General features: G+C 44.5%; 1 protein-coding gene across 1 annotated transcript in view; it reads right to left on the reverse strand.

Moving 5' to 3' along the window:
- Positions 1-356: 356 nt before the first annotated feature.
- Positions 357-27194, reverse strand: part of syt6a (synaptotagmin VIa) — a 29595-nt gene continuing 2757 nt past the window's right edge. Inside the window, exons 2-7 of the mRNA XM_062392870.1 lie at positions 12880-13279; positions 11033-11582; positions 5076-5196; positions 3944-4115; positions 2450-2600; positions 357-1515 (exon numbers count right to left, since the gene is read on the reverse strand). Coding sequence (XP_062248854.1) covers positions 1444-1515; positions 2450-2600; positions 3944-4115; positions 5076-5196; positions 11033-11582; positions 12880-13067 — 1254 coding nt within the window. The 5' untranslated portion in view covers positions 13068-13279 and the 3' untranslated portion in view covers positions 357-1443. The remainder of the gene's footprint in view (positions 1516-2449; positions 2601-3943; positions 4116-5075; positions 5197-11032; positions 11583-12879; positions 13280-27194) is intronic.

Below are 27194 nucleotides of genomic sequence, written 5' to 3' on the forward strand. Positions count from 1 at the left end.
TATTTTCCATGGCTTCATTGCCTGTAGATGAGTCAGCAGCGGATCTGTGGATCTTATAACAAACACTTATCATAAATAGAGCAAATGATTCAAGGGGATCCATAAAAAGAATCAAAGAAATCAGATTATAAGAGCAGTGCTGCATTTTCCTCCTCATATCAAATATGTTCAGAAATATTCCATACGTTACGTTCAGGATGGATTCTCCCTGTACTACAGATAAATGATAAATATCAAGAGAGGTGCATGTGTTAGGAGTTTAGGTTTTTCTCAATCATCACCACCAACAAGGCTACATATATATATATATATATATATATATATATATATATATATAGTTTTTTGTTACATATCATCACATCTTTTTCTGTGTGGACAAAAGGAAAAAAACACACACATACACACACACACACACAGTTAGTTCTGAAGAGTGTTTGTCTGAAGGATGAGTGTTTGTGTTGAGTTTTCACTTGGAAGAAAAGGGTGAGTTAGCTCTGAATGTTAAACGGAGGAGAGGTAAAGGTGTGTAACGTGTGCTCACAATTCCCCCAGTGAAACCTCCACAGCTCCAACAGCTCTTTTCAAATCTTCTACTTTGAGCTATTTGTGCCTTTAACAGGGAATTAAGCCGTCTAATATTGGGAATTGACAAAAAACTGAAATCAGCAACAACACTGCAGCCATTTGGAAAAAATAAACCACAACACAATAATCCCGTTCTTTTTTCTTCTTCTTCTTCTTATTCATTCTGCAAATCTGTTTTGTCACGGCCGCTTGCGTTAAAGCTTCAAATCGTGAAGACGAGAATGTTTTCGTTTTCGGCCTCGGTTCGACGGGGATCCGCCAAATCGCTGAAGAAACTGGGAGAACAGCCGGAGCTCTGGAAATCACCGCACAAAACGATGCCTGACGGAACGGCTTTACATCTAAAAGTTCCAAAATGCTACAGTTCGGTTATTGTTCTATGCTAATGCGGCACTGGAGAACCCGACGTGAGTCTGTCCTTCAACCCCAAACGTGTCCTCAGCCCGACTCCCTGCTGCTCCCAGCGAGCGGCACCCAGCTGGGCTCTTCCATCAAAGAGTCTCTGCAGCTGAACACTGCTCGGGCCCCGGACGGCTCAATATCAAATGTCCGGCCAGGCTCCTCTGAGGGACGAGGACGCCCACGTCTCAAATCAGAGACCCCTAAAACCCTGAAAAGACGAAGTGCTTCACACAACATAGCCAGTTGGTCCTAGATCAGTTCTGGGGGAGAGTGCTCCGGGACTAGACTCGAGGGACGGAGGACAGAGAAGGAGAGAGAGAGAGAGAAAGAGAGAGAGAGAGAGAGAGAGGGAGAGAGACAGTGGGGTTGTGTTTCTCCTCAATCAGACAGACAGGACGTGGGTCAGCAGGAGGGAGGAAACCCCCTTCTGGGCGGCCGGGTCACAGGTGGCTCTGCTCAGGGGCTGGCGGGGGGGCGGGGCGAGGGGCAGGAGCCCTGGCTGTCGAAGCTGGCCGTCCTCGCCTTCCACTGCAGGACACAGGGACACAAGGCGATGATTCATGGAGACACACACTGCTTATTTTTACAGTCTGTCACTCTCGGGTCACAACACAGAGTGAGTATCTGCTCTGAGGAGAGAGACTGTGCTACAGGAACATGAGGAGAGAATGGATTCACTGTTTTCATCTCACGTAAGAATAACAATAATAATAATAATAATAAATAAATAATAATAAATAATAAAAATAGATATATTAAGATAATGAAGGGAAATCAAACAATGAAATCTTTATTTATATGCATTTATAATATTAAATAGTAGAGAGGTGATAAAGGTAAAAACAGTTTTTTTTTCTAATGTGGTGAATAAAAGACTAAATAATTAAAGTTCAAATAAAATCGATAGCCTTAATCGGTAGCTAGCATGCTAACGCTACATCGCTATTGCTGATTTATGCACGATTATCCCATTTCGATATAATTTCATTCCCTCCCCACCTCTGTGTGGTACTTCAACTTTTACTTGATTGCGTTTTTGTGTATTTATTTGTACTTTTACTGATTTTAAACGTTTCAGTTCTTCCTCCAGCCTCTAGCTGTGTGTAGTTTAATTGCATGGATTACGTTGATTTGAGTTCATTTGGAGTAAAGACTGGTTTTCACGCTGGTTCTGGGGTTTTACAGAGCAGCATTTTCTCAGCAGAAAGTGTAAACCAGTCTACCTTGAAAAATGTGTGTATTGTGCATTGAGGATTTCCTGGGATATCTCTCAGAGCAGGAGTTCAGTCGCTGCAACGCAATTGACAAACATGGGCTGTGCTGCAGCTGCAGCCGTCTGGAGCCTCGGCCTCGGAGCAAGGCATTACCGGAGTATTACCAGGAAAAAGCCTCTGATTCCTCACGCTGCACGATGAACACGCACAGAATGATCCTTTAAAACAACGGCTCTCCTCAAACCCACCTCCTTCTCGGATTTCTTAGACTCCAGCAGGGGGTGCCAGTGAGCAATGGGCTTGCGTGGATAGGCCAGCATCTCGTTCCAGTGGTCCCTGCTGAGTCCCTCGGCGTTGCACCCAACCCGCATCACGCCAATGATCTCATTATGACCTACCCTGTGGGGACACACACAAATAAACACACGTGTGAATACGTCTGATGCAACCTGACACCACATCTGCATACATCAGAGTATTGTGTGTAATTGCACGGAGGACGTCTCGTAATCGAAGGAGACACAAATCTGCATCTGGACGTGGTCTCGGTTGAGGCAGTGGATCTGTCCCCGATCATGTGACACCGGAATTGACTCGTCTCACAGAGGCCATCAAAACAGATCTCCTCTCTATTAACCAGGTGTGAGGGTTAAATGGGAGAGGACTTTGTTCTCCTTGACAATAATCCTGAGATTATTAACAGGACCTGATTTAATCGCAGCATAAAGAGCAGACGACTGAAAAAAACACAAGGATGCCATGTTTCTAATCCTGGGTGTGTCTGCTCCCTTTATAGAGCACAGTTAAAGTCTGACCTTTTGAGTCTGACCTTTAACTTGCACGTTCTCTTCCTGTCAGCTCTCTGCAGCACGTCCACCTCCCTCCCTCTCCACTGAGAGCTCCTCATGTTGTAAATACAAAAGGTAGCAACTGAGCTTTTCTCTGCAGCATTAGACACGATGGAGGATCTGAATCGTTGTCGGATTAACTTCATACATCTTTTAGGACTCAGGGCTTCTAATAATTTATGTTGCTTTTCCACAAGAGAAAGTTCAACTGCCTTGTTAAATATCATTGAATAGTAAACACCACTCATCTCCCTCACTGAAGAAAACCCCACACTCTCCTACTTCACTTCAAGTTTCTGTATATAGTTTTTATTGGATTATGACCAGCGAGTATTAAAATAATACTTTAAATTCAAGGTGAGCAAAGAGGAACGTCCCAAATTGTGAAACATCCCAAAATGTCAACAAATGCCATCACAGCTGCCCAGAGTCCACAGGGACGTTTTCACCAATTCACAATCACATTCACAAATACCACATAAATTAAGTTTAGAATGATTTATTACAAGCTATAAATAGATGCAAGGTTTGTCATTTTAGAGCCTGGAACCAGAGTTTCCATTTCCTCAAGTTGTACAAAAGTTACGCTAAAACATCGAGGATTCAGGTGGTCATCCTATTGGACGTTATTTAGAGCCAGAGCATCAAAAAGTCAAATAATGTCAAATATCAGTGAGATAAGAACGACCTTAATTGATAGAAACCAGCTTTGTACTTTGAGTTTTTAGTTTGGAGCACTTCCCATCCTCTAGCATGGAGGAGGCGTCAAGTCGTCCATCTTTACATGGAGTCAAAGGCTGAATCCATCATTAACAAACTAGCTGCTGGTTTCTATCGATCGACTCATCGACCAGTTGACTGATGGCTGTGGTTTGTTAGGAACCAGTTACGTACAGATCGTAGTCCATGACGGAGATGTGCAGGCTGACGTGGTCCATGCTGTCGGGGGGGATGTCGAAGATGATGGCCTCGTTGTAGGTGGGGTTCAGAGTGTTCTTCTTGATGCTCGTCTTCTTCTTTTTCAAACGCCTGCCGTCGCATATGAGCGACACCTTCACGTAGGGATCTGATGGGCGAGAAGGGGAATGTTAAAAATACCATTGTGTGTTTGGAAAAAAAACTCTCAAAGTGAATCGTCCTGTTCAGGAATCTGCAGGAGACATAATGAGCGTGAAGATCAGGCCTCTGGGACACGAAGCTTTGATGTGTTTGCTTTGACTTTAACGGTTGAAAGACGTCCTTCAAGCGCGAGCCGTCCGTGGCCCTGTCTCATCACTCAGTGTGTGTTTGTACATGAGCACGAGAGAACCCCCCCCCCCGAGGACCTGGCATCAGCAACGTGCAATAAGTGTAGATGAGTCCACGCCGTGTGTAAACAGAAGGAGACGGCAGGCCGCGGATTCGCTTAAATAGCTCGACTTTGAAAAGCTCTCCTGATGAATGCTGATTTCCATCTTCATCCCGACGCCTGTATGATCCATCGCTCCGTGTTTCAGCCCGACGTAAGCCGCCCTGAGAATCTGTAACAACAAACGCCTGCTTTGCAATACACAATGTGCTCGGAGGCACAATTTGGTAGCTGCAGGTTTACGAGGCACAGATTGGAATAATGGCAGACAGCTAAACCCCCCGAAAAACTTGAGGGGATTAGAAACTGTGACTCACTTTAGGATCGTGAAATGTCATTAAACACGGCAGGGGAGAAAACGTCACACTCGCGTCTGAACCCTGGAAGTTAATGCTACAATAAATGTCACAATCGCACAAGTGATATCTGTGTTTTAGGGAAACGTGGGCACGGAGAAGTGGAAACAGCGAGTCTATTAAAACACACAACGCCTGCAACAAAGTGCTGACAACGTCTGATTATTGCAAGTGTTGAATATTTATAGTGGCTGAAATAAACAGAAGGCGGCGGTGGAAGAGGCTCTCCGCTGTTTGTGTGTGTGTGTGTGTGTGTGTTGTGTTGTCATTTTGCCTCATCTGCAGCTGGAGGTGAATCACACAAACACACACGAGATCTTACCTGAGTATCCGGTGATGTCCATGGCCTTGAGGTTCCTGCACTTGATGACGGTCAGTGTGAGTCTGCCGGCGGTCGGCAGGTAGCAAAGTGAAAACATGATCTCTCCAAGGTCCACACTTTCCTGCAAGGACACACACACACACACACACACAAAAGAAGAGAATCTCCTTTAGTGTCATGTTTATATTCAGCACACTTCCGTTCCACAGTCATGTTCACTAAGAGGAGAGTTTCTGTCTCAAGGTCTTTCTGGGATAAAAAAGATGTTTAGTTTGTTGACAGGTTTGAACAAGAGAAACTAATATAATATCAATAAACAGGTGTTTGGGTCAAATCCCACATAAGATCAGGGAACGAGCAGATTTGAGCACAGATTAGAAACCTGATGCAAATTAATGTGACTTTTCCATTTGGATATTTGGCTTTGATTAGAACTTTTTGCAATCGTCCTTTTTCTAGCATAGAAGTTTATATGTTTTCTGAATATGTATTTAATTTAACTGACTTATAAGTTCAGCACTGTCAAGATGTTTTGCTTTTGGTTTTTGAAAAACCCTTTTAAAGCTTCACTAATTCATATGCTGGTCTTTTATTCAATATTTACACACCCTGAAATCTAAAACTAACTGGTTTTAGATGATAAAACACAGGAGGGTGAACTTTAGAGGTTTTATTGTGTGGATTTCATGTGATTTACAACCCCCCCCCCCCTCCCCTGCCTGCAGCTCCATAATGAATGCACAGACATAAAATCAATCTTCACATCTAACTTGTGACGAGAAAGCAAATCAGTGAACGTCCCAAACTGATCGACTTGTCCTAAATGAAACTCTGAGTCCTTGTTAACAACCTTAAATCCTGCGTCTCCTTCTCAGGTGAGTGTGTTCACATGTTGTCTGATGCGGCTTTCGAGTGAGAGGAGCAGATAAGTTAAAAGGTGCCGAAGGTCTTATTAATAACAGTAGATAACTGTTCAGCTGAGGGCAGGGAGGTAAAGTCTACTCTATCGCTCTCTGGACTCGAACCCAACCACCGGCTGTGTGCTCCAGTTTCCTCCCACAGTCCAAAGACAAGAGGCTGAGCTTCATCCATGCAGCTACGATTTCAGTAGACTGGATTTACTCGGTAATAGCTTGTAGACAACAAGAAATCGATTATCCACTTTTAGCCAATGATAATGCCGATTGTTTTCTTCTGGAAGGCGGCTGCTGATGACATGTGGTGTATCTGTAGCACATTAAACCTCTGGATGCATCCTGAAGTGCCCGCGGGTGTCGATGGTGGTCCTCGGTCTCCGTGACCCCGTGACCCCGTTCACACCCGGCGGCTACTTTCTGTTTCGCTGTGTGAACGCAAATGCCACATGTGAAGGATGATGATTGCCTCTGTCAGATATTAATACAAGGTCTGAGCAAGGCCAGAATGTCGGCCCTGTAATGGACCCGGCGAACTGCCCAGGGTGAGCACGCCTCTCGCCCAGTGTCAGCTGGGATTGGATCCAGCTCCCCCTCCCAGTGACCCTCAGAGGGAAAAGCAGTAGAGATAGAAGATGGATGTTCGAGTGAGGAAAAGATTCCAGTTCCCAGCTGAAGGGATTAGGATTCAGTCTGAAATCAAGACCAATCAACTGGGTGTATTTGCCCAAACGGATGATTATGATGATTAAATAGCGTAATTTCTAAAATGTCGTCTCCACATGATTATAATCAGAGGAGATTTACAGCTCAGTACTCAGACATAAGCAATTACCCACAAAATTAACAAGACTCAGTAAAATGTTTAGAGGTTTTTATCATTGAGTGTCATCGTAAATCAGAACGAGTCAACGTTTTGAATTTCGACTACGACAAAAACATAACTGTTAACTGGTGTAAACCCAGTCCGGTGGAGTCAGACTCCTCTTATCTGTCCCATGTGAGTTCTAACGCATTAAGGTCATGCACCCCCCCCCCCCCCCCCCCCCCCCAGCTCGGTGAGAGAGCTCCACTGATTGTCGAATCCCGACACGTCTTCTGTGTGAGTGTGCGCTTCTTAACGCCGCCTCCTCCTCCTCGTGCACCACTGAGACTCGGCTTCTCCCCGCTGTGGGAGTGAGGGATTCGGTTTGAAGGGCGTGAAGGTGCAGCCGCGATGTGAGAGCTCAGCAGAAACGTGCAGTGTTGTAAAAAGCAGCGAGTGACACTTTGATTGTGGTCGTAGAGAAACACGGGCTGGCTTGTTGCCGGTTCAACGCCTGAGCTGCGTTTTGGTGTTTTCGCCACGTTTGCTGTGTTGCTCAGCGGACGGTGTCGGTCGGTCCGGACTGATCGATGTAATTTAACAACCACCTCATGGGGAAAACAGCAAAAACACTTTTTAAAAGACTTTCATGGTCCCCAGAGGATGAATTCCTCCAACTTATCCTGCAGCACCACCGTGAGATTTGACTTTTAATGAAATATCTCAACATTTCTTCTCTGTGATGAAATGTTCATCCCTTAAACTCGTCACATGACGTCATCACCAGGTCAAAATGTTATTATTTTTTGTTTTTAATTTTTGTTTATGACCTAAGATCGCGTATAAGTGTGATTTTGAGAATATTATAACAAGAATTAAGTCCCGATTGAGATTTGTCTTAAGTCCCACCTACTCCATGTGAGCAGACGGGACATGAACCAAACTAAAAAAGTTAAAATGTTGATTAACTCTTAATTTTCCGTAGCTCTCATCACACTGTATGTATGTTTCTGTAAAGTTCAATTAGTCATTTGAGGGGAAACAGCTGAGTCTGACTCCTGATTGGTCGACCTTTGCTGCTCTGGCTCCACCCCCTGATGACTGCTGCACAGACTTTAAATGCACAAGATCTATAACCAGGACAGTTTTGCTTTATTTGTGGACAGTGGGTAATTGGAGAAACTTCTCTGTCTTTATATACAATCTATGCCAATTATCTATATGAGAACATCAGCCAGACATCAACAGTTTACTTTAAAAATCAGTTTTTAGTCTGATATCATTTCCTTATTAGTCGTTTTCTGGATTTACATGGAAGCCTTGTTACAAAGAATGATTCCCTTGTGGTGTTCGGTCACTTCCACAGTTCATAAATAATCTCAGTAATTAAACCTTCACAAAGTAAATGTTAAGATTGAAGTTATAGATGATCCCTGAATCTGCTGCCCCCCCTCCCCCCCCCGATTGATACCCACTCATTAGGCTGCACAGTGTTTTCAAAGTCTTTGTCTCACCCAGAACTTTCATTACACACCACTACATGATTTATTTATTTTTTGGGGGAGGTTTCTACTTTAAATCCCACCATCTGTGCTTTCTTTATGTTGCCAATCTTGACTTTAATGTGATCGAGGGATTCTGTCATAAAATCATTTGGTTGTTCAATAAAGTTTGCATGCCAAGCCGAGCCCCACCCCCCCACTGCTTTTCTGTCTCCTAAGCAATAACGTTGAGATTATCGAACCATCCTTGAAGAAGCTCAAGTTCAAGAACCACAGGGGGGGGAGGGGGGAGATGGTCTGATGTAAGGGCAGTGAGGAGGTGATAAAGTGATGAAGGCCCTGAGAGAACAAACACAGCCCCCCCACAAGTCACAGGAAAACAATCTCATGAGTGATATGAGAGACAGAAATATCCTCTCACGTTTCCAGGAGTGTTGCGGCTGCAGCGAGTCCCTTTATGTTTTTTAAGAAGTGCCAATTATGTTTATGTGCAATTAAAAAAAATAAAAATACGAGCTACGGATCTGAATCGTAATGCTTGTTGCTGATGGGGGCATTTCTGGTGACTTGCTTCACATTACAGAGGCAGGGTTTTTAAATTCCCTCAACACACGGTTCATCCTCACCTCAGATCTTCAGCACTGAAGAGATTGACCCGACACAAAGGACATTTTCTAAACTTGTTTGTTGTTGATTGGTACCGAGCCCCTTAAGTCCCTACAGGAGATATTTATTCATCTTGCACGTACAAATTGAATCATATATTTGTGGGTGTGAATACTCATACCCTTAGATACTAATCCCACAATGTTGTAGATATTGTAAGTACTTTTCAAATGTCGGATATTCCTGCTTTAAGACTAATTTACACTCAAGTAGATAAAGAAACCGATATAGCATCATGTCTGGTCTGTATTCGTACTCACTTTCTGAAAGATTACAGATACACAAGAAACACAACAGACTAAAGAGAGCAGAACCACACACAATTGTGTATGTATGGGGGGGGGGGGCAGTGTAGGCAATAGTTCAAGCGAGACAACCTAAGTCAATCGTTGCACCCTTATACATATTCACAGCACAAATGAGCCTTAAATCACATTAAAAGTTATAATCTGACGTTAAAGTGAATATTTGAAGGATTATTCAATTTAAAGTATTTAGTTTGTTGTTGTCAGTACAATCCTGAGACGAGCGTTGACCTTGTCAGAGCAGCTCAGCTGAATCACGTCGTGTTAACACTGAGCCGAGCGGGGGGGGCGCCACAGGAGCCTGGAACCGCTTCACCTGAGCAGAATGTTGTCGTTCCTAATTTATCGAGGACACCTGTGCTCCTCCTGCCGTTATCTGCCAGAGCGTCTGCCGCCATAAAGGACGTTCAGGGTTCACGTGGAGGTGTCGACTTCCTGAGCGACTGCTGAACAGAGTGAAGCGTCTGTTAGTGCGACATCTGTCAGGTCCACTCTCCTCAGATCAGTTTCCTGTTCGGAGGAAGGGGCAGGAAACACTCGTGGGACTGATGCTCATCTGAGGTAACCCCCCCGACTCAAGTCTCCTGATACAATCACACGACACAACTCCAGGGCCGCGCATATCAAAATATCAAACGCACCCTTTTAATCAGCGAGGTGGATCCAAGCCTTCAGCGCTCGGCTCCTTCTGTTGCTTCACGCCTGCACATCACACACAAGCAATGCAACCAACAGCAATTCCAAAGAGGGTGCAGCACCCCCCCCCCCCCCCCCCCCAAAAGTCCCATCCACCTGACGCCTCTGACTCTTGTTTCCATCTACGTGGGAGAAGATACAACATCCTCTCACTGCTGAGCCGATCTGAGCCGAGCCACTGAGCATGAAGACGTCTTCTGTACATATTGTTCCCTGCATTTACATAATTATTCCACATGACTCGGCAGACTGACTCGTTGTTCCTCCCCCCCCACACACGCACACACACACACACACACACACACACACACACACACACACACACACACTTGCTCACTTTATGTTACAGAGAGCCTGTTGCCTTGACGCTAATAAAGGTTTTAATTTGCCGGTCACACACATACGAGTGATGGAGCACGACAACCGGACTGAGGCCGACTCCCCTCTGCACCATGTCCTAAATACCAACAACTCAGTTTGAACTGCCTCTTTTCAATCAACCTTATTTAATGAATGAATGAAGAGTGAGAATTTATGAAGAAACGTACAGTTTGTATTAGAGCCCGACCGATATAGACCTTTCTGGAAAGCTGCAAATATTAGGGCGTAATGGCAAAGATCCCTAAGATTTAATTATCCTCATGAATAGAACATCAATTAAGAAAATAAACAAATATTTGAATGCAACATATTGAATATTAGTCTGCATGTTGCTCGTATATCTCGAGAACCGTTCATCAGACCAGCTTCACACTTGTTGTGTGTTGTGTTAAGGACCCAGGGAAGTGAGGTGTTGAATTTGTACACATGATACGTTCGATATTACTAAACGTTGAATGAACAGGTGACCAGCACTGCATAGATCCACATCTTTTCTGTTAATTCTTTAAATAATAAAGGTTTTCATATCGGCAATCACCAGTTTGTGTGTGAAAGGCTCAGTTGTTATCAGCCAGCTAATGAATCAGTGCATCTAGAATGTATGGGTAAGTGCACTAGAGCTTACAAGTCAATACGAGACATAAAGGTCACACTGACTGTAGAAGACAAAAAGCGGATGGATTCTTACACTGGTGGCGTACTGGATGTCCCTCCATATGTTCGTCTCCCTGGAGAGGTCTGACGTCTCGAACAAGTTGTCCAGCTCCACCTCCCCGATCATATCGTGCCGGGAAAACCGATCAAAGTCAAAGACGCTCATGTGCAGCTTCCTGATGGCCAGCTCCTCGTACGGCACGGGGAACTGGAAGGTTTCGCTGAACGTGGGGTTGAGGGTTTTCCGGTGGACGCGGGTCTGGAACTTCTTGCGGTCCGGGAGGAGGTAGACCTTCACGTAAGGGTCGGACGTGCCGCACAGGTCCTTGGCGGGCAGGTCCAGTGCCTTGAGGATGTTCACCAACAGGGCCTCGTTTTCGTAGTCGTACTTGAGGGAGAAGTTAATCCTGCCACAGTTTTTGCTGCTGCCGTTCTTGGACGACTCCTCCGACTCCGGGGTCTTCGCTTGGTAGAGCTCCGGCTGGATGCGGCCGATGCTGGTGGGCTTCTCCTCTTTGTCCATCATGAAGTCATTTCCCAGGTCGAGACTTCCCACCTGCAGGTGTCTTTTGAATGAGTTGTGGCTGCAGGGACAGAATGAGCAGAGAGAAGGAGAGTGACAGGGAGTAAAGGTGGTTAGTGTGGAGGAGCGGTGGTGAAGGTGAAGAGGGAAACTCTGCATGGCTTTGAATTTGAGGGTCGACTGAAAAAGAACAACTGACCGTCTCCTGTCTCCTCACATCGTCGGGTGAAAAAAGCAATTTCTCAGACAAAGACAACAGCCGACGGTAGCCGACTTATTTCCTGAGTGGGAGGAAACAACTTGTGCCCTGTGGCCTGTATTAATATTGTTTTAAAAAATGCATGAAAACATTTTCCCCTTGAAAGCTTCTCTGTTCTAACGTCAGTCTTATAATATACTGCGTATATAAATCTTAGAATAGGTTTGATTTGCAGCAGAGGCTTCTTGTAAAGTTATCTGGTGCTTTGCTTGACGAATGGGAAAATACAATAACATATAGTAGAAAGGCTGTGTCAGGGAAATAAAGGTTGAAAAACTTTCCAGTGAGAATCAAATGAGGACACAGTGGTGACTGAGGATTGTGTTGTTTCAGGACTTTGAATAGGATTTTGCTGCTTTAGACAGAGGAGGATAAATGTCATAAACCAGCTGAATAAACTTATTAATAACACATTAAAAACATAAGCTGATGTCGGACCTGCATCGAACACCGGATATTCTCAGAATGTCCGAATGAGCCCACGTGAGAATACAGCAGGAGATTATCTGGAGGATTTAACCATGTGCGAGTGGTTGGCATAAAAAATTTAGAAAAGGAAAAAGGAAATAAACCGATATCCTCATCCTAGAACAAATATCACAGGAGACAAAGACGTCAACGAGACTCAGGATCTTCCTGTGATGATGCCTGAGGCCGTTGTTGATGTGCTGGTGTTAATGTGAACGTGTGTGACTGGAGAATCTCCTTCTTCATATGTGAAACCCTATAGAAAGTGTGCAGACGTTTCCTGCAGTAAAGTTCAGCTCGTAATGCAGAAGCAAACGTTTTTTTTTTGTCTATATCCACTTTATTTAATTAATACTCATAAAGAAGCCATCAGCTCGTAATTAGCTTCACAATAATGACCTGCGAAGAGAAGCCTCTGAGGCAGAGAGCAACACAATCTACAGTATTTATTTTAATTAACTCTACAAAGTAAATTGCCTGGATAGAAAAATATCTCCCCTCATTAATGATGTATTAACTGTATTTGTCGGCTTCTACTGAACTCCGTGTGCACACAGGCATGTTTGTATGTGACCCTGTTTACACATGGATACCCACAGCACGCAGGACACACACAGTGCACGTGACTGACCGGGTGGAGGAAGTTGGCTCGGTGGCTTGTCTCTGCATGCGTTGCGTGCGGCGCAGGAAGTGCTCCCTCATGGAGAGCTGCACGTCCGTGGGGATGTCAGGAGACGTGTGGCTTATCTTCACCGCAGCCTCCAGGAAGCCCATCGAGCCCATCGAGCCCACGGGGTCCTTCACCTTCTCCGTCGCCATGGTGACTGCCGGCTGCTGGGAGCTGGGCGATGGGGGGGGCGGAAGCGGGAAGGGGCAGTGGTGCTGGCCGCGGGCCGGGGTGAGCGACGGGCTGGGGAAGTGGGCCTTAGTCCGCCAGGGCACCCAGCACAGCTTCCAGGAGATGAACGTGAGGAGGCCCAGCAGAGCCAGGCCACAGACCACAAACACACCGAGCAGGAGGCCGAAGGGAGCTGCTGGTGGAGAGCGGGGGGGACCAGGGACACAGGATCACACAATATGGACAAACAGATGGTGATTACAAGGGTGAGAGGGGGGGGGGGGGGGAGAGAGAGAGAGAGAGACATTCGATTAGAGAGGGAGCTTTTCAAACGGTCTTTTTATACATAAGACTGAGGACAGTGAGCCAAGTGAACGGGGAGATGAGCTTCATAAATATTACAGCAACCTCCATTAGTCTGCAGTTCAGCCAAGGGATAAGAAAAAGCATAGTAGCATAATAATGTAAACATAATTCAACCGTGTGCAGCCACACACACGCACACACAGACACACACACACAGACACACACAGTCCTCTCTGTCGCGGTAAACGTAATAATCGTTTGACAAACATTTAAAAAAGAAAAGGAACAAGAAAATGATATCATCTGTTTGAATAAAAAAGAAAAGTCACATGGGAATAAATCCAAGATGTCAAAACGCTTGGTCTGGTATTTTCAACATGAGGCAGATAAAAAAAAAAAGAGCTGGCACAGTCAAACTCATTTATTTTCCTGTATGTTGAATATGCTTCCTCGGGGGGGGGGGGGGGGGGGGCGCCACATACAGAGACCTGGAGACACAGACCAAGAATGCTGACGAGCGAAAAAACACACAGCTCTGTATCTCCGGCCTTTTGGAATTCTCCCCCCCCCCCCGAGTCGCCGCTCCACTCTTGATTTTAAAGTAAATATATTTTCACCAGCTAATACTCTGAGTGTTTTTTTCCACACACACCAGGATTGAATTATATTTTTTGCTGGAGCGTTTCTTTTCCCTCAGCCCGTTTGCTCAGATTTATCTCCAGTACCTGGTGGAGCTGCTCGGTGAACCTCTCGGAGGAGGAGGCGCTGAACTCCGGGCCGAACACTCCACAGATAACAGGACGTTGAATTAGCACTTCTCTAATATTTACCTGCCTCAACCTTTTCTCTCTCTGCAGTAGAAACACGGGCATCAACCGTCTCTGAGGAGAAGAGTTGTTTATTCAACGTCGGGTTTGCAGATGATTTATTGTTTACCTGGGAAATCAGAGAACTTGTGGCGTTCGACAGCCGAGGGAGATTTGTTCAGTCTTTGAGTTTAGTTGAAGAAATATCTCACTGAGTAAATTCAAAATGTTGGCTTGGTTTTATCAGTACTTGCAGTACGGAGATAAATGTACTTTACAGCAGTTTTTCAATTACTTTCTACTTTATAATGTACTGTACATTTTAGTCCATTACATATATAATATGGTTGTATCGTTTTAATAGATCAGCCAAGGTGACCTTGTATGTATTCTACTAGTACATTGGGGGCTTATAATACGAATCCACCTTCACTTAAGTAGTATTTTTATTGCTATGACTGAATGATATAGTAATATAATAGTAATAAGAGTATTATTTGATCTGTCGCAGTGTTTCATATTTTTAATAAAGTCGTCTCAAGTCTTCTGTGTAAAACCGAGGTTAAAGGTTTCACGTCAGCAATAATATCTGTCCCTCCGGATCGTTCTGATTATTTTAATTAATTTAATTTCACCATATCGGACACAGACGTTCACTGACAATGATCACGTCATGACGGCAACAAAAATCACTTCCTCTTTGGCATTTTGTCTGCAAAGTAAACAGCACAGTGTTGTTCCATTTGTCCAAATGGCAATAAAGCAAATATGATAAAAGCACACAACTTTAAACATTTTGACTGCAGATAAACCAGGTAGGATGAACACAAAGTTTTCAAGTTTTCAAAAAGCTCTGCTCACAAAGTCCAGAACAGAAACAATAAAAGGTGACAGTAGATTGTAGAAGTGTTTGAAGACGACTCACTGATGACAAGGAATAAATCTGAAGTAGCTCCGGAGCATCAACACAAAACTGCACTAGTAAGTATAAAGTAGCATAAAGTGAAAATATGCAAGTTAAGTCATAAAAACTCACTTATATAAATGCTTGTGTGACGACTGCTTTCAGGTCTAAACTCTCCTCAAATGACCGAAAGGCCCAAAAGCAAAATTTCACCTCATTGCACAAATTAATGAGATTTCACGTTTCAAAATTCAGACTAAGTGCGAGTGTCCACTAAGGCAGATTCATAGCTTAGCCGAGCGCTGGACAGGATTCCAAGTCTAGGGGATTTATGCCTGAGGAGGATTTCTCAGCCGTCCGCGGCCCTGCAGCTTCTCCGTGTCATCTTGAATTTCACACGGCTCTCCTCAAAGCTCCATCTCCACCGGACTGTCTGAACCCGACCCGGCTCCGTGCACCGAAAATACACCAGCAAACGCCCCGTGGTGACAATCTGTCGCTTCGCAGTGTGTTGACAGGTAGGAAATTGTTTTTGAGTTTGTAACTTTCTTGGCTCGTGTCCCTCCGGTGGCAGCAGCCGTCAAACAGAGGGGGTCTCGCACTCTGACAGAACGGACTCCCCACGGACATTAAAAGATTCTGTCAGTCCTCGGCTTCTTCTCATTGAACTTAATTATGTTTGATGGATACTCAAATTATGTTCTAGCTTTGGGGACCTCAGTTTCCAGAGTGCTTCTTGGGGATTTGAAGCAAGAAGGGATCATATTGTCACGGATTTAGTAAATTACTTTAAGTTAGGGCCTCAAACTTTTAACTTAGCCTAGAATAGTTTGTTTTTTGTTAAATAGGCACGTTTAAAGAATATCGAATTAGCTTTAAGGAGTTCCTGATTGAGGCGTGACGGACAAATGTCACAGGATTCATTTGATACGGAACAAGACTCAAAGGAAACATGATGCTTTTTTCAGGTTTTCTTACTTCTGGTGTGTTTTCGTGAATGTAAACATTCTCTACAAGTACAAACAAACCAAATATGTTTCCTTTAAAACCTTTCAAAATAATTCTGGAGTCCTAGGGGAGTGTCGTTTTTTTCAAATATGATTTTTAAGAGCAATTATGGGCTTTTATTTGTGACTGATTCGACTGAATTATGCCTCAAAGAAAGGTTTAAAGCAAAAGAGGTAAAAACTACGGAAAACTAACTTTGTTTTCGCAGCCCCTGCATCCACGTGCACGTCACAGGTTAGAAACCCCAGCTCTTTAATAACAGTACAAAATGTCTGTGAGTATCTTGTTCACAGCACAAGAGCAAAATCACGCCCCAGCTTCATTAACTCTCACTTTATCGACTCCTGCACTCTACGTGACAGCTGCTGTGACTCATAAAGGTATAAAAAGACCAGATTTTCTTTCCCTTCAGCGTTTGATGCTTTTCTACTCGAATCTGAGCGGCTGCAAGCGACCCGTGCACCTGCCACCCGTCTTGTTTAGTGTGATAAGGTTAATGAGAGAGCTGCAGCACCACAATACGCTATTTCTACCTCAGTGACTGCAGCTGAAACGCTGCTAATTTCCCCGTCTGTCTTGTCTCTGCCTCCCGGCGTCGAGGAGACGTATGGAGCCAGCTAATGATGCCGCGGTAGCGAGACATTGACGGAGGGCCTGGGCGTGAACGTTAAAGAAATAGAGAGTGATATAAAAGCCATTGTTCTCTCCGCTCCAGGCACGGAGGGGTAATGGGGCAGAGCTCTGTGAACGTATTACTCCCTCCGGACACCACCTCCCCTGACAGCGTGGGACTGCACTGGCCTCGGGGTTCATTGGTGATTACACCCCATGCAGTGGACGAGTGGACTATCAGTGTCCAGCCGTGAATCTAAAAGGGTCTTTGCAGGTTCTTTCGTGCTTCTATCCACAGTCAATACTTCAGAGGCTGAATCAATCTCACTCCAGAGCTCCTTCAGGTGGGTTTCAGGAGCCAGAGGAGGAGGAGGAGAAGAAACTCGGTGTGAGGAGAGAGTAAACCATCAGGTTTTGACCTCTGACCTGCAGTGACAGGCTTGAATGCGGCTCCTCGCTGCCGCTTTGCCCGACGTCTGTTTGATTCCGAAGTCAAGCAGCGATATTGCTTCCCCCCCCCAAAACAGGACAGGCCTGGATGTCGTCAGGTTTTATCTGAGGTTGCACAAATGTAATTAGAGAGCAAAGTGAAGCCTCAGGGTCGCTTTTATTTATTTAATTTTTTTTTTCAACTCATCAAGAGCTTTCAAATCTAACCTGGTTTCCATGGTAGCCTGGTCATTAGAGAGAATATGCAATCTCTCTCTGTTTGCTGTGATCAAGTGACTCATCTTCTTCAGCAGGAAAAGTCCACTCACACTGAAGAGGCTGTTTCACACACAGGTCAGAGACACAACCTGCAGTTTGATGGGTTGTGTTACACTGAGCTGAACGCAGCAGCTCTTTAGTCCTTTATAGTGCGAGTGTACTTTACTCTTAGCTAAGTGTGTCTGCTCAAGAGATATAAAGCTTAACACAGTTATTATACGAAGGGAAATAGATTACAACCCGCCTATAAAAACATTAATATCTCCTTTTATTTGATTCTGCACCAAATTGTGCAAACTGGAAATCATATTTATAATCCAACTAAAAGGGAAACGCAGATCCAAACAAGATAGATAGATAGATAGATAGATAGATAGATAGATAGATGGATGGATAGATGGATGGATGGATGGATAGATAGATATATGGATATATAGCTCATTTAATAGTGCTAATGTTGCTAAGCTAGCTGTCATTCACGTGAGACGAGCCTTTGTTACGTCTCTTTGCAAATTGGCCTTTTTCTCGGTGGACATTTTGACATGTCGTAGTCGGGGGGGGGGGGGGGGGGACGAAGGTGTTACTGATAACACTAACAATGGCTCTTTTCACTTCCTGCATCCCGGTGGAGATATCCCAGTGTGACAGTGAGCCGGCAGGAACAATAGCCAGACCCTGAAGGTTAACACGAAGCTAAATGGAACCCAGCCACCATTCATGTCGTTATTTACACATGTGGTTTTTCCTACAGTTTCAAAAAAGAAACCGTCAGAGGAGAAGAACCTGTTAACATCGGCAAGGAAGTGTTGGATTCATTAGTCTTGCTCAAAGGCAACCGGCAGCCACCGACAACTTTTAAGGTGGAATCTTTTTGTTACGTCTCATCAGTTACCACCTTAAATGTCAATATGACTTCTTGGACCATTTATATTATTTATTATTATCGATGATTTCCAACCACATTGTGATATATGCTGTGTTGTTCCTCTTTAAATCCTCTGTTCTTCCCCTCATGTTGTTATGAATCCGTATTATTATATATCATTGCTAAATCAGTATTCTGGGAGTGAAACAAGATTCAGCACCTCTCCAAAAGATTATTTCCACATAGTCTCTAACTCCGCTCAGTGATCGATAGCTATAAAATGGCTGCTCTGTAGTGTCAGCCCTGTTTACCTGGAGGGAGATAAGGACGCTGGTGAATAATGTTTTATATCTGTCACATGACAGCTGATATTTCCACAGGAAGGAGAGAATGAAAAAAAAAACGACAAGGTAGAAAGTTAAAAGTCAAATATCCGACTCTCTGTCTTCGATTCTGACATTTTAAAAATAATCCTTCACCCAAATTCTGGTGCGTCCTCCTCATAATACACTGAAACATGTATTTCTTCGAATTACAGTGTGATTGTGGTGCTGTGGGACAAAACCACGGAAAATGTAAAGAAGTAATTTACATGCAAATATAAAGCGTAAAGAGATTCTCGTACAGTTTGATTGTTCCCAAGGTTTCTACGATTACCGAAGGAAAACTGTTAAAGGAAAAGTTCCATTAGGCGACTTTAATCAGCGGCACCTCGCGAAATCGTTGCATCAACCGACCTCGGCACAAAATGGGCTTCGCTGTTCGCTTCAACCTCCTTAAAGTGTAAATTCTCACGAGCACAAACTGTCAGTAGTGGTTCCTGTGTCCTGTTTCCCTAAGGGGGGAAATAATACGCTCTAATCTTGATGTGGGTACCTCAGCCATTCCCTGGATTTCTGTATCCCTGTGGTGTCTTTTTCAGAGCAATCAGAAAATCCCATAATCTCCCAGATCCCCCAAAAGCCCCGCCACATGCGAAGAGGAGTTTAAACCCCCCCTCCCCCCCGACAGATCAGGCGGAGGTGTGAAGAAGAATTTGTGGATGTGTCAAAAATAAAAAAATTCCACTTTCACACTTCACCAAAGTGGGAAAAAAAAAGCCACTGTGTTTATGGGAGAACTCTCTCTAATGAGCCTAATAAAGTATGGCTTAGTAATTATACTTACTTTAAATACCTCGAAACCTATTACCCTTTGCTTTAATTTGAAATAATCTGTTTCTGGCAATGCTGCAAACACACGGAGAAGAGGCTTCCGGCTCAGAGCACCCGGCTGATGTGGCAGTGAAGATAGAAGGGGGATGAACCCGTGAAAGACAGGCAGCCGATTATTTATTTTTCCATTATGTGAAGTCGTCAGCCTTAAGCCAGAGGAGCTAAATATCGGATAGGACATCAAATGCACACAAAAGATTGAGGGGGGGGGCACTTTCCACTAAAAACCCTCGGCCTGTGTTTGTCAGCTCCGTCTGGTTGACGTGTTCCAACCTGCGAGGCCAAGATTTACCGTCAAGTGGAAATATGTTCAAATATTTGTTCGAGCGGAGGGGGTGGTGGTGGGGGGGGGAGTTTGTTTTTTTCTTCCTGTCACATTTTTGACAAAATATCTGCGACAGAGACGTCTCGTCCAGGAAACGATTTGGAGACTCGGTGGCAGCTGAGGGACGCCGGGAAGCCGAGGATAAATATCTGCCGTTGAGATGAAATATATTTCATGTTCCGCATCCCCCGTTATTTAAGAAGAAGATGAAAATCCAGCGAGAGCGTCTTGGAAATCCGAACAGGCTGTAACCGCTAGAAAAAGGTGATTTGCATCAGAAGCCTTTGTTGGTTTCAGCTTCATTAGGTCGGGCTTTGTGCCGCTTGTTGTAGATAATGATGTGCATCTTCGTCATTCTATAGGAACCAGTGCAGGAGCGCTCCCCTTAACAATACGCATTCCGAGTGGGAAGGTGATGAAAGTCTAGAGATCTGCAAGCCTCATACAGACAGACAGAGATATCTGGAATTACTAGACAGAAAAATATGTCCATTTGTTTTTTTGATGGGAAGCGATGAGATCCCTGCCACTGCCTTGTGCGCTCTCTGAATATAGGGCTTCAACAAGTGGTCAGAAATTGACGATGCATCTTCTCACGTTTATAGCTTTGTCCACTGTGGTTCAACGTACCGACAACAGGTGTGTGTCCCAATCCAGGTGCTGCATCCTTCAGACGGCCAAGCTACAGAACGTGCAGTGGCTCAGGCTTTAGTTTGATGCTCCTGACACCGGGGGACTCGGTCTAAGGTTGCCATGCTTGTGGTCTACTCCCTTCAGGACGTTCTGAACGATGCTGCCTCTGTCTCTTCTCTTTTCAGACCCCATGTCCTGTGTGATTACTTCCTCCGCCCTAATGTGCTTCACCTGCGTGTCCTCTCCTTCCCCGTCTTCATGTGTAGTTTGTGTGTTTCCCTTCGAGCAGTTCCAGAACGCAACCAGCCTTGTTCCTTCTTCCAGCGATCAGTTTCCTCGTGTTAGGCCTTCGTGTACCGTTTCTTTTCCTGATACCTCTCCAACCCTTAGCTTGCCTTTGAGTCCTGTGCTACGCCCCTGCCTGTAACACCACCACCATGTTAAAATCCTGGACTCTGACTAGATCTCATGCAAACACAAATCAGGGAGGTTTACTTATGGAATTATTAATGATTACACACACTGCTTCTTTTATCCATCTATCAAAAACCAGACATTGGACTAGAGGCAGCAGCTTCAACCTTGGACAGATCTCCAGTCCACCAAAGTTATTTACTTTTCTGTGATATTAAAGAACGTCCTTGAGCATTCATTATATTACATTTCCTAGGTGGATTGATTCATGATGATAATAAGATCTGATTTATATTCCAGTTTTTTGAAAACCCCTACCCCCTGTAAATCAATTTTCCGTTGTGTCTCCCACTCGGTGACTTGTGCTTCCACAGCCTCACACCGTAATGACTTGAGTTTGCTAATGGACTTCAGAGGGTTCACACAATGTGCCAGCACTCACACTCAATACTCCACCCAAGAGGGACTCTCAGAAAGCTGTTATCTCCTCCACGAGTGTGAAGTTAATCAAAGCGCGGCTTCCCCCCCCCCCCCCCCCCCCCCCACCCCCCACATCTTTAAATCCTCTGCTCAGGTTTTGAAGCCGTCGTCGTCGATGCAGGAAAGTTGAAATATCCAACTCATTACAACATCCGGTTCATTTGGCCCAGTGCTCGTTGTCCCCCGTGCCAAATGTCATTTGGCACGAGGAAGCTGCTGTGTGTCGGTGGCAGCCGGGCGCCGCGGTGCAGCCTCCCGTGGGGCTGTGTTGAGTCTCGTCCAGTATTAGCATCTGGTCCTATCGCACAATTAACCTGCTTGTTGACCAGGAGCCCATATCTCTGTCGAGCAGCCTTCAGCGTGCCAGGTCGCCTGAATTCACGGCCGCCGTTTGCACAGAGCGCAAATATTGAGCCTGATTGCAGAACCTCCACAGGCCGGCTCGGGATAAAGTAAACATTAAGAAATAAGAAAAGAAGAATTAGCAGTTGTGTGTGCATTTGCATTTGCCGCTTACATGACCTGGGATTCGTGTGTGTTGCAAAAAATCAATCCGTTACTCATTAACTGTTCAGCTGCAATGTGACTTCCTTCGGGCAACCAATAAAAGAATATTGATTTCCGACAAATAACTCACTTTCCTTAACATCTGACTCTTGAAAAATGGGATTTAAATTATGCAAAGGGTCGAGGATTGACAACATTTTAATGGTGTTTAATTGTAGCCGCATTAAAATGTCTCATCAATAGTTATAAGTGGGAAAAAGGGATGTTTGGATGCAGTTATAGACAATTACTGAAAAAGTAAATGGCAACTATTTTGAGTTTAAGTAGAATTCAGTGCTTTTTTAATTAAATAGCTTTAACAAGTCCAGCAATGTTTATCAAAGTGATTTTCCAGCTACACTCATACTGATGCTTTGGAAACTACAGAAATTTAACCGAGCTAAACCGAAACTTTAACTTTACAGAATAAAGTGGAAAGAATAAATAGTACAAACCACTGACGCCGTGTTTCAAACTGCGCTAAGCGAGATGTCAGCCTCGGCGCCACGGCACAACACACTGGAGATTTGTCTTGTTTACTCAAATAAACAGAAAAAAAAAAGCTTCAGCTCTGTGACTGTTGGGAAATCTTGCTTTCAAACCCTCAGGAGGTAAAAAATAGAAAAGAGAAAGAACCGTACATATTTATGAACTATCTCCTAAACGGCAGCAAGTAAACTTCAGTCCAGATATTTTTCACTGTGGCATTAAAACACCACAGGTTAGCAGCGTTGGTTCAGGGGCAAGGTTTTAGTAATATTCAAATTTTTCCTCCAATGAAAAGGTCTAGAACCAACAATGAATTTCTTCTATTATCCAAACCCTGACATGTAGAGCTCTATCCTCTGCTTCTGTCCTGGTTGGATATCCAGTCTCTACCTACAGGCTCATCCATCGCTCCGACCTTCACGGGCTTACTGGGGATTCAGACCAGGGCCGTGTCCAGGTCCAGATGAAATACAATCCTGCTGGAGCAACCCATTTTGCCTTTAAAGGCTTATGTGACAGGTTTTTAAAACCCACAGTGGGAGAGTGTTTCATCCCCCTGTTCCAAACTGTCACGTCACAGAGTCATGCAGCAGGAAGTTGAGCCTGAATTAATTCTTCTGCTGGAAAAACCTTGTGTTGTTTCGCCAAAGTTCTTTGCTTTGGCACCTCCATCTTGGCACCGGCACACTCGTCCCCTTGGCTCGGTTTTTCAGGTTGTTTTTTGAGAGAATGTCTTTGGTGTCATGGCCCCGGAGACTCTGCAATAACCTGCCAGAGGACATCAGACTTTACCGAGTCAGTTCATGCTTCCTTTTTTAAATTATTTATTCTCTCCTCAAAGCTGAGCCGGCACTGAGCGACTTTAGAAATGTTACCCTCGAATTCCACCTCACAGATCGTCTGAAGTGTGAAGCCAGAGCTCAGGATTCATGTGTCGCACCGCGTCGTCCGACTGTCTGACACAACCTCACTGCTCAGGCTGAGGTCGGGGAGTCGACTTGTGAGTAAACTTCAACTGTGCGAGAGACTGAAGACGGCCGACCAAGAGATTCATCCGACCGTCCAATGAGCAGTTGGGGGAGCATCCTTGCTCTCCTCGAACTTCTCCCCCAACCCCCCCACGCTGGACAACAAAGGATGCACAACAAATGGAATGGTAGGATTGTCCTCCTGACATCACTATGAGGTCAACCGTCATATGTTTTAACGACAACTCCACGATCGAGGTCAACACAGCTCACGTGCCGGATCTCGTCTCTCTGACGCTTTTCATTTGTTTTGCATCGACACCTTGTTTCGTTTTCTCTCAGATCTGCAGCCGGTGAGACTTCAGTCTTCTAATCCTTCCTCCGAGCATCACGTGTAGTTTGGATTATCTCACCCTCAGCAGTGAGATCCCACTCTACAGAATCTACGAGCGCGTGATCTCCCGTCAGCTCGTCCTCGCCCCTCGTCTCCTCGGCAGCCCGAGTCACTGAGGTAACGACCACGTGACCCGTGGGTCGTCTGCTTCCTGCCTGATCCATCATCCTCCCGGGGCCTTGTCTCCCGGGACTCGACTCATCACACTGTAACTAATGAATTTTTAACTGTACAGAGAGCTATAAATATTATGTCCAATATGAAGTAGCATGATTTGTTTTATATGAGATCTGGAGCAAAAGGATGTTGGAACCCAGGAGCTGGTGAGACCAGGGCAGCAGGTGGACCTCATGATCAAAGAATAAACACTCACAATTCACGACAGTACGATGTTTGAGGACCTTCATCGATCCGGCCCTGTGCCCGCCGCTCTGTGGACGCATTCATTTCCAGAATTATCACAATAAAAAACTAACAGGGCTGCAATCTGGCACCAGCAAAAAATAGCTTAAACTCATTTTCAGTCTCGGTAATTTCCAACCACGAGGGATTTTAAATGGATGTGCTACCTCCATTACAGGCAGATGTTATGAGCCCGTGGTATTTGCACCGTGAAAGCTTCTGCTGCCGTCAGAAAATGTTTCATTGCAGTGAAATACTGCATTGTTACTCCTGATGAATAAAGAGGACGTGCAGCCGCCCTGTCGTGTGTGCAGGGAGAGACTGAGTGATGCCTGAGTGGGACGACGGCTTCTTAACGCCGCTGATTAGCTTCAGCAAAACATATGTGGGAGAAACATAATGGAAACGTTAATATGTTGTGGCTCCTTCTTAAGAGCCTATTAAAATGTTTGATTGTTTACCACAGGCTGCGAGGGCCATTCATATTTTATCCACTTTGTTTTTAAAAGACGAAGCGACGCAATCAATATGTGTAAATCACTTTATAATTATACTTGTTTGTTTGGTTGAGCTACTTTAGATGGCGAAGTGGAATTTTAAAGGAATAGTTTGACATTCAGGGGGAAATTCTTGGACGCTGCATTTGAAGAGAGACAGGTTGGCCAGTTCCCCCAGTTTAGGGTCTTTACGTTGAAGCCTTTATCAGTTGTAGCTTCTTATTTACCGTACAGACCATAGGCTGAAGGTAAAAATGGACGACATGACAGCTCCCCAGTATCTATCTCAGAACCCATCGGATATCGTGTGACGATGAATTAGCCTCGGAGGGCAACGGACAAAACGTTAAGGCTTGAATAGCGGAGACCAAGACAGTCGGACTAGTAAAGCCCCCGTAGAGAATATTAACAAGTGAGGACAAATCATCATGATCATGCAGAGTAGCTCATAAACCCCTCCTCCTCCAGGTTAGCAGACAGGACATGAACCTCGAGTCTTCATTTGTTAGTAGATGACATGAAAACAAGAAGACACATCATCACTGACAAACAAAACATAACTCATCCTATAGCTTTAGAGTTATGTTGCTTTGGACCGAGCTTGAGATAAGCTAAGATTAGATAAGTGAAGCTAACCACCTGTAATGTACTTTATATTTAAAATACAGATACTTGGGTGGTGTCAGTCTTCTCCTCTGGGTTTTCTGAAGGAACTTCCTCTGTACAGGACTTTTGAACCTTCGACCTTGAACACTTTATTCTCCGTCATACAAGGATTTTGTTTTGCCTTTGAAAATTAGTATTTCCTGTTTTACTTTTAGTTCTTATCTTCTGTTTGTGTGCTTTCCCCTCTGATATGATTGGCTGCCCCCCGATGGGATTCACCTGTGTTCATCTCCATTGTGTATTTCCTCTCTGAGGGCCTCACTCTTCTCTGTTTGTTCTGTTTGGTTGACTCCTGCTCTGCTGCTGCCGTGTTCCCTGGTGTTTTCTGTTTTAAGTTTTAGATCCCATGAGTCCGTGTCTTTATACTTTCTAAAACAACAATAAGCGTTTAATCGTATAAAATGGTTCTGTTTGGGATATTTGTCTCAGGCTTAATCACATCTTTACTTTCAAGGACACGTCAAATTATGCTTACACAAAACCCCCTCAAAGATAAAAAAAATAAATGTCAGGGGGGGTGCAGCCTGACCTTTGGCCCCGGGGCCATGAATGATGTTGGCAAACAACAGGTCAGCATGAGGAAAGGATGCATTCATCACGGACTCTGCTGAATAAGCCGAGTCCTGACATTTGGGACCCGGAAGCCATCGGCCTCATGATGCATTACGGCTCAGCTGATAACAAGAAAGACGAGGAGCACAAAGCGTTTTACCACGAGGAACCGAGTCGGCTGAGCCCAGAACCTGCGAGGGGCTCGGCTGCTGAATCCACTTATATCTCATCTGTGTATCAATCCATCAGAGCTTGATTAATGATTATTATCGATTGTCTAATGCAGATGCATCTCAGTGGCTCTGCTCCTCGTGGACACACAGTGTTAACACAGGTGAATGGTTTTAATGGTTAATCAGTGTTTGGGTGAAGTTAAACCCCCGGAAATTACTCTTTAGCTATTTCACATTCAAAGAGAAACAATTGATTAGCCGGTGACGGATGACGTGGGCTTTTGTAAAGATGGGTTCATTGATTTAACTCAGCTCCGCCACAAAAGTTAAAAAAGATACTGGTACAAACCTCTGCAGCAGCAACTGTGCTTATCGACTTTTCTTCCAAAACAACGAACAGTTTGAAATAAAAAACTAAATTTATATTCACCTGTACCGGACGAGAACAGGGAAAGGGAAGCGCTCCTCTGGGGTGATTGTTTTTTTATCATTGCTGGGGGTGTTAGAGAAGAGATCACAGCGTTCAGCTTTGCTGTTGACTGTAGCTGCAACGTGTGATTCAGTCGGAAGCACCTGAGGTCCTAATGAAATCAAGGCTTTTAAGCTCACGGCCGCTCCAGACTCTCTTGGATTATAAGGTTCTTTTTTAATTCAATTTAGTTTCCTGTGAGTTGAGGTGGAAAGTGTCATCGTGGAACAACGTCCTCACTCATGGGTTGAGAGGTAACTTGTTAACAGGGTTCAACATTATTTTAAAGATGTGTTTGGTGAATGTATCACCTGCAAGTTCAGTGCTTTGTTTTCAGAGAGCCTCAAAGATTGTTTTCCCAAAGTTACGTGACTATTGACTCAATAATGAATTGTTGAGTTTGGTATCACGGCCGAGAAGCTTGATCAGGACATCCTCAATCTTAGACTTTTGTAAATCAGGGGCCTAGAGGGTCTTTAATGTACAGGGGGCTGAGGATAACATCCATGAACCTGTCCTGATTCAGTCAGGTGTACATTTAAAGGTTCAGTGTGTAGAATTTAGTGACATCTAGTGGTGAAGTGTCATATTGCAGCTGACAACTCCCTCCCCTTCCAAACATGAAGGAGAACCTGTGGCAGCTTCAGATGTCATAAAAACTGGGCTACTATAAAAAA

The sequence above is a fragment of the Platichthys flesus genome, chromosome 7, assembly GCF_949316205.1.
Source record: "Platichthys flesus chromosome 7, fPlaFle2.1, whole genome shotgun sequence".
NCBI lineage: Eukaryota > Metazoa > Chordata > Actinopteri > Pleuronectiformes > Pleuronectidae > Platichthys > Platichthys flesus.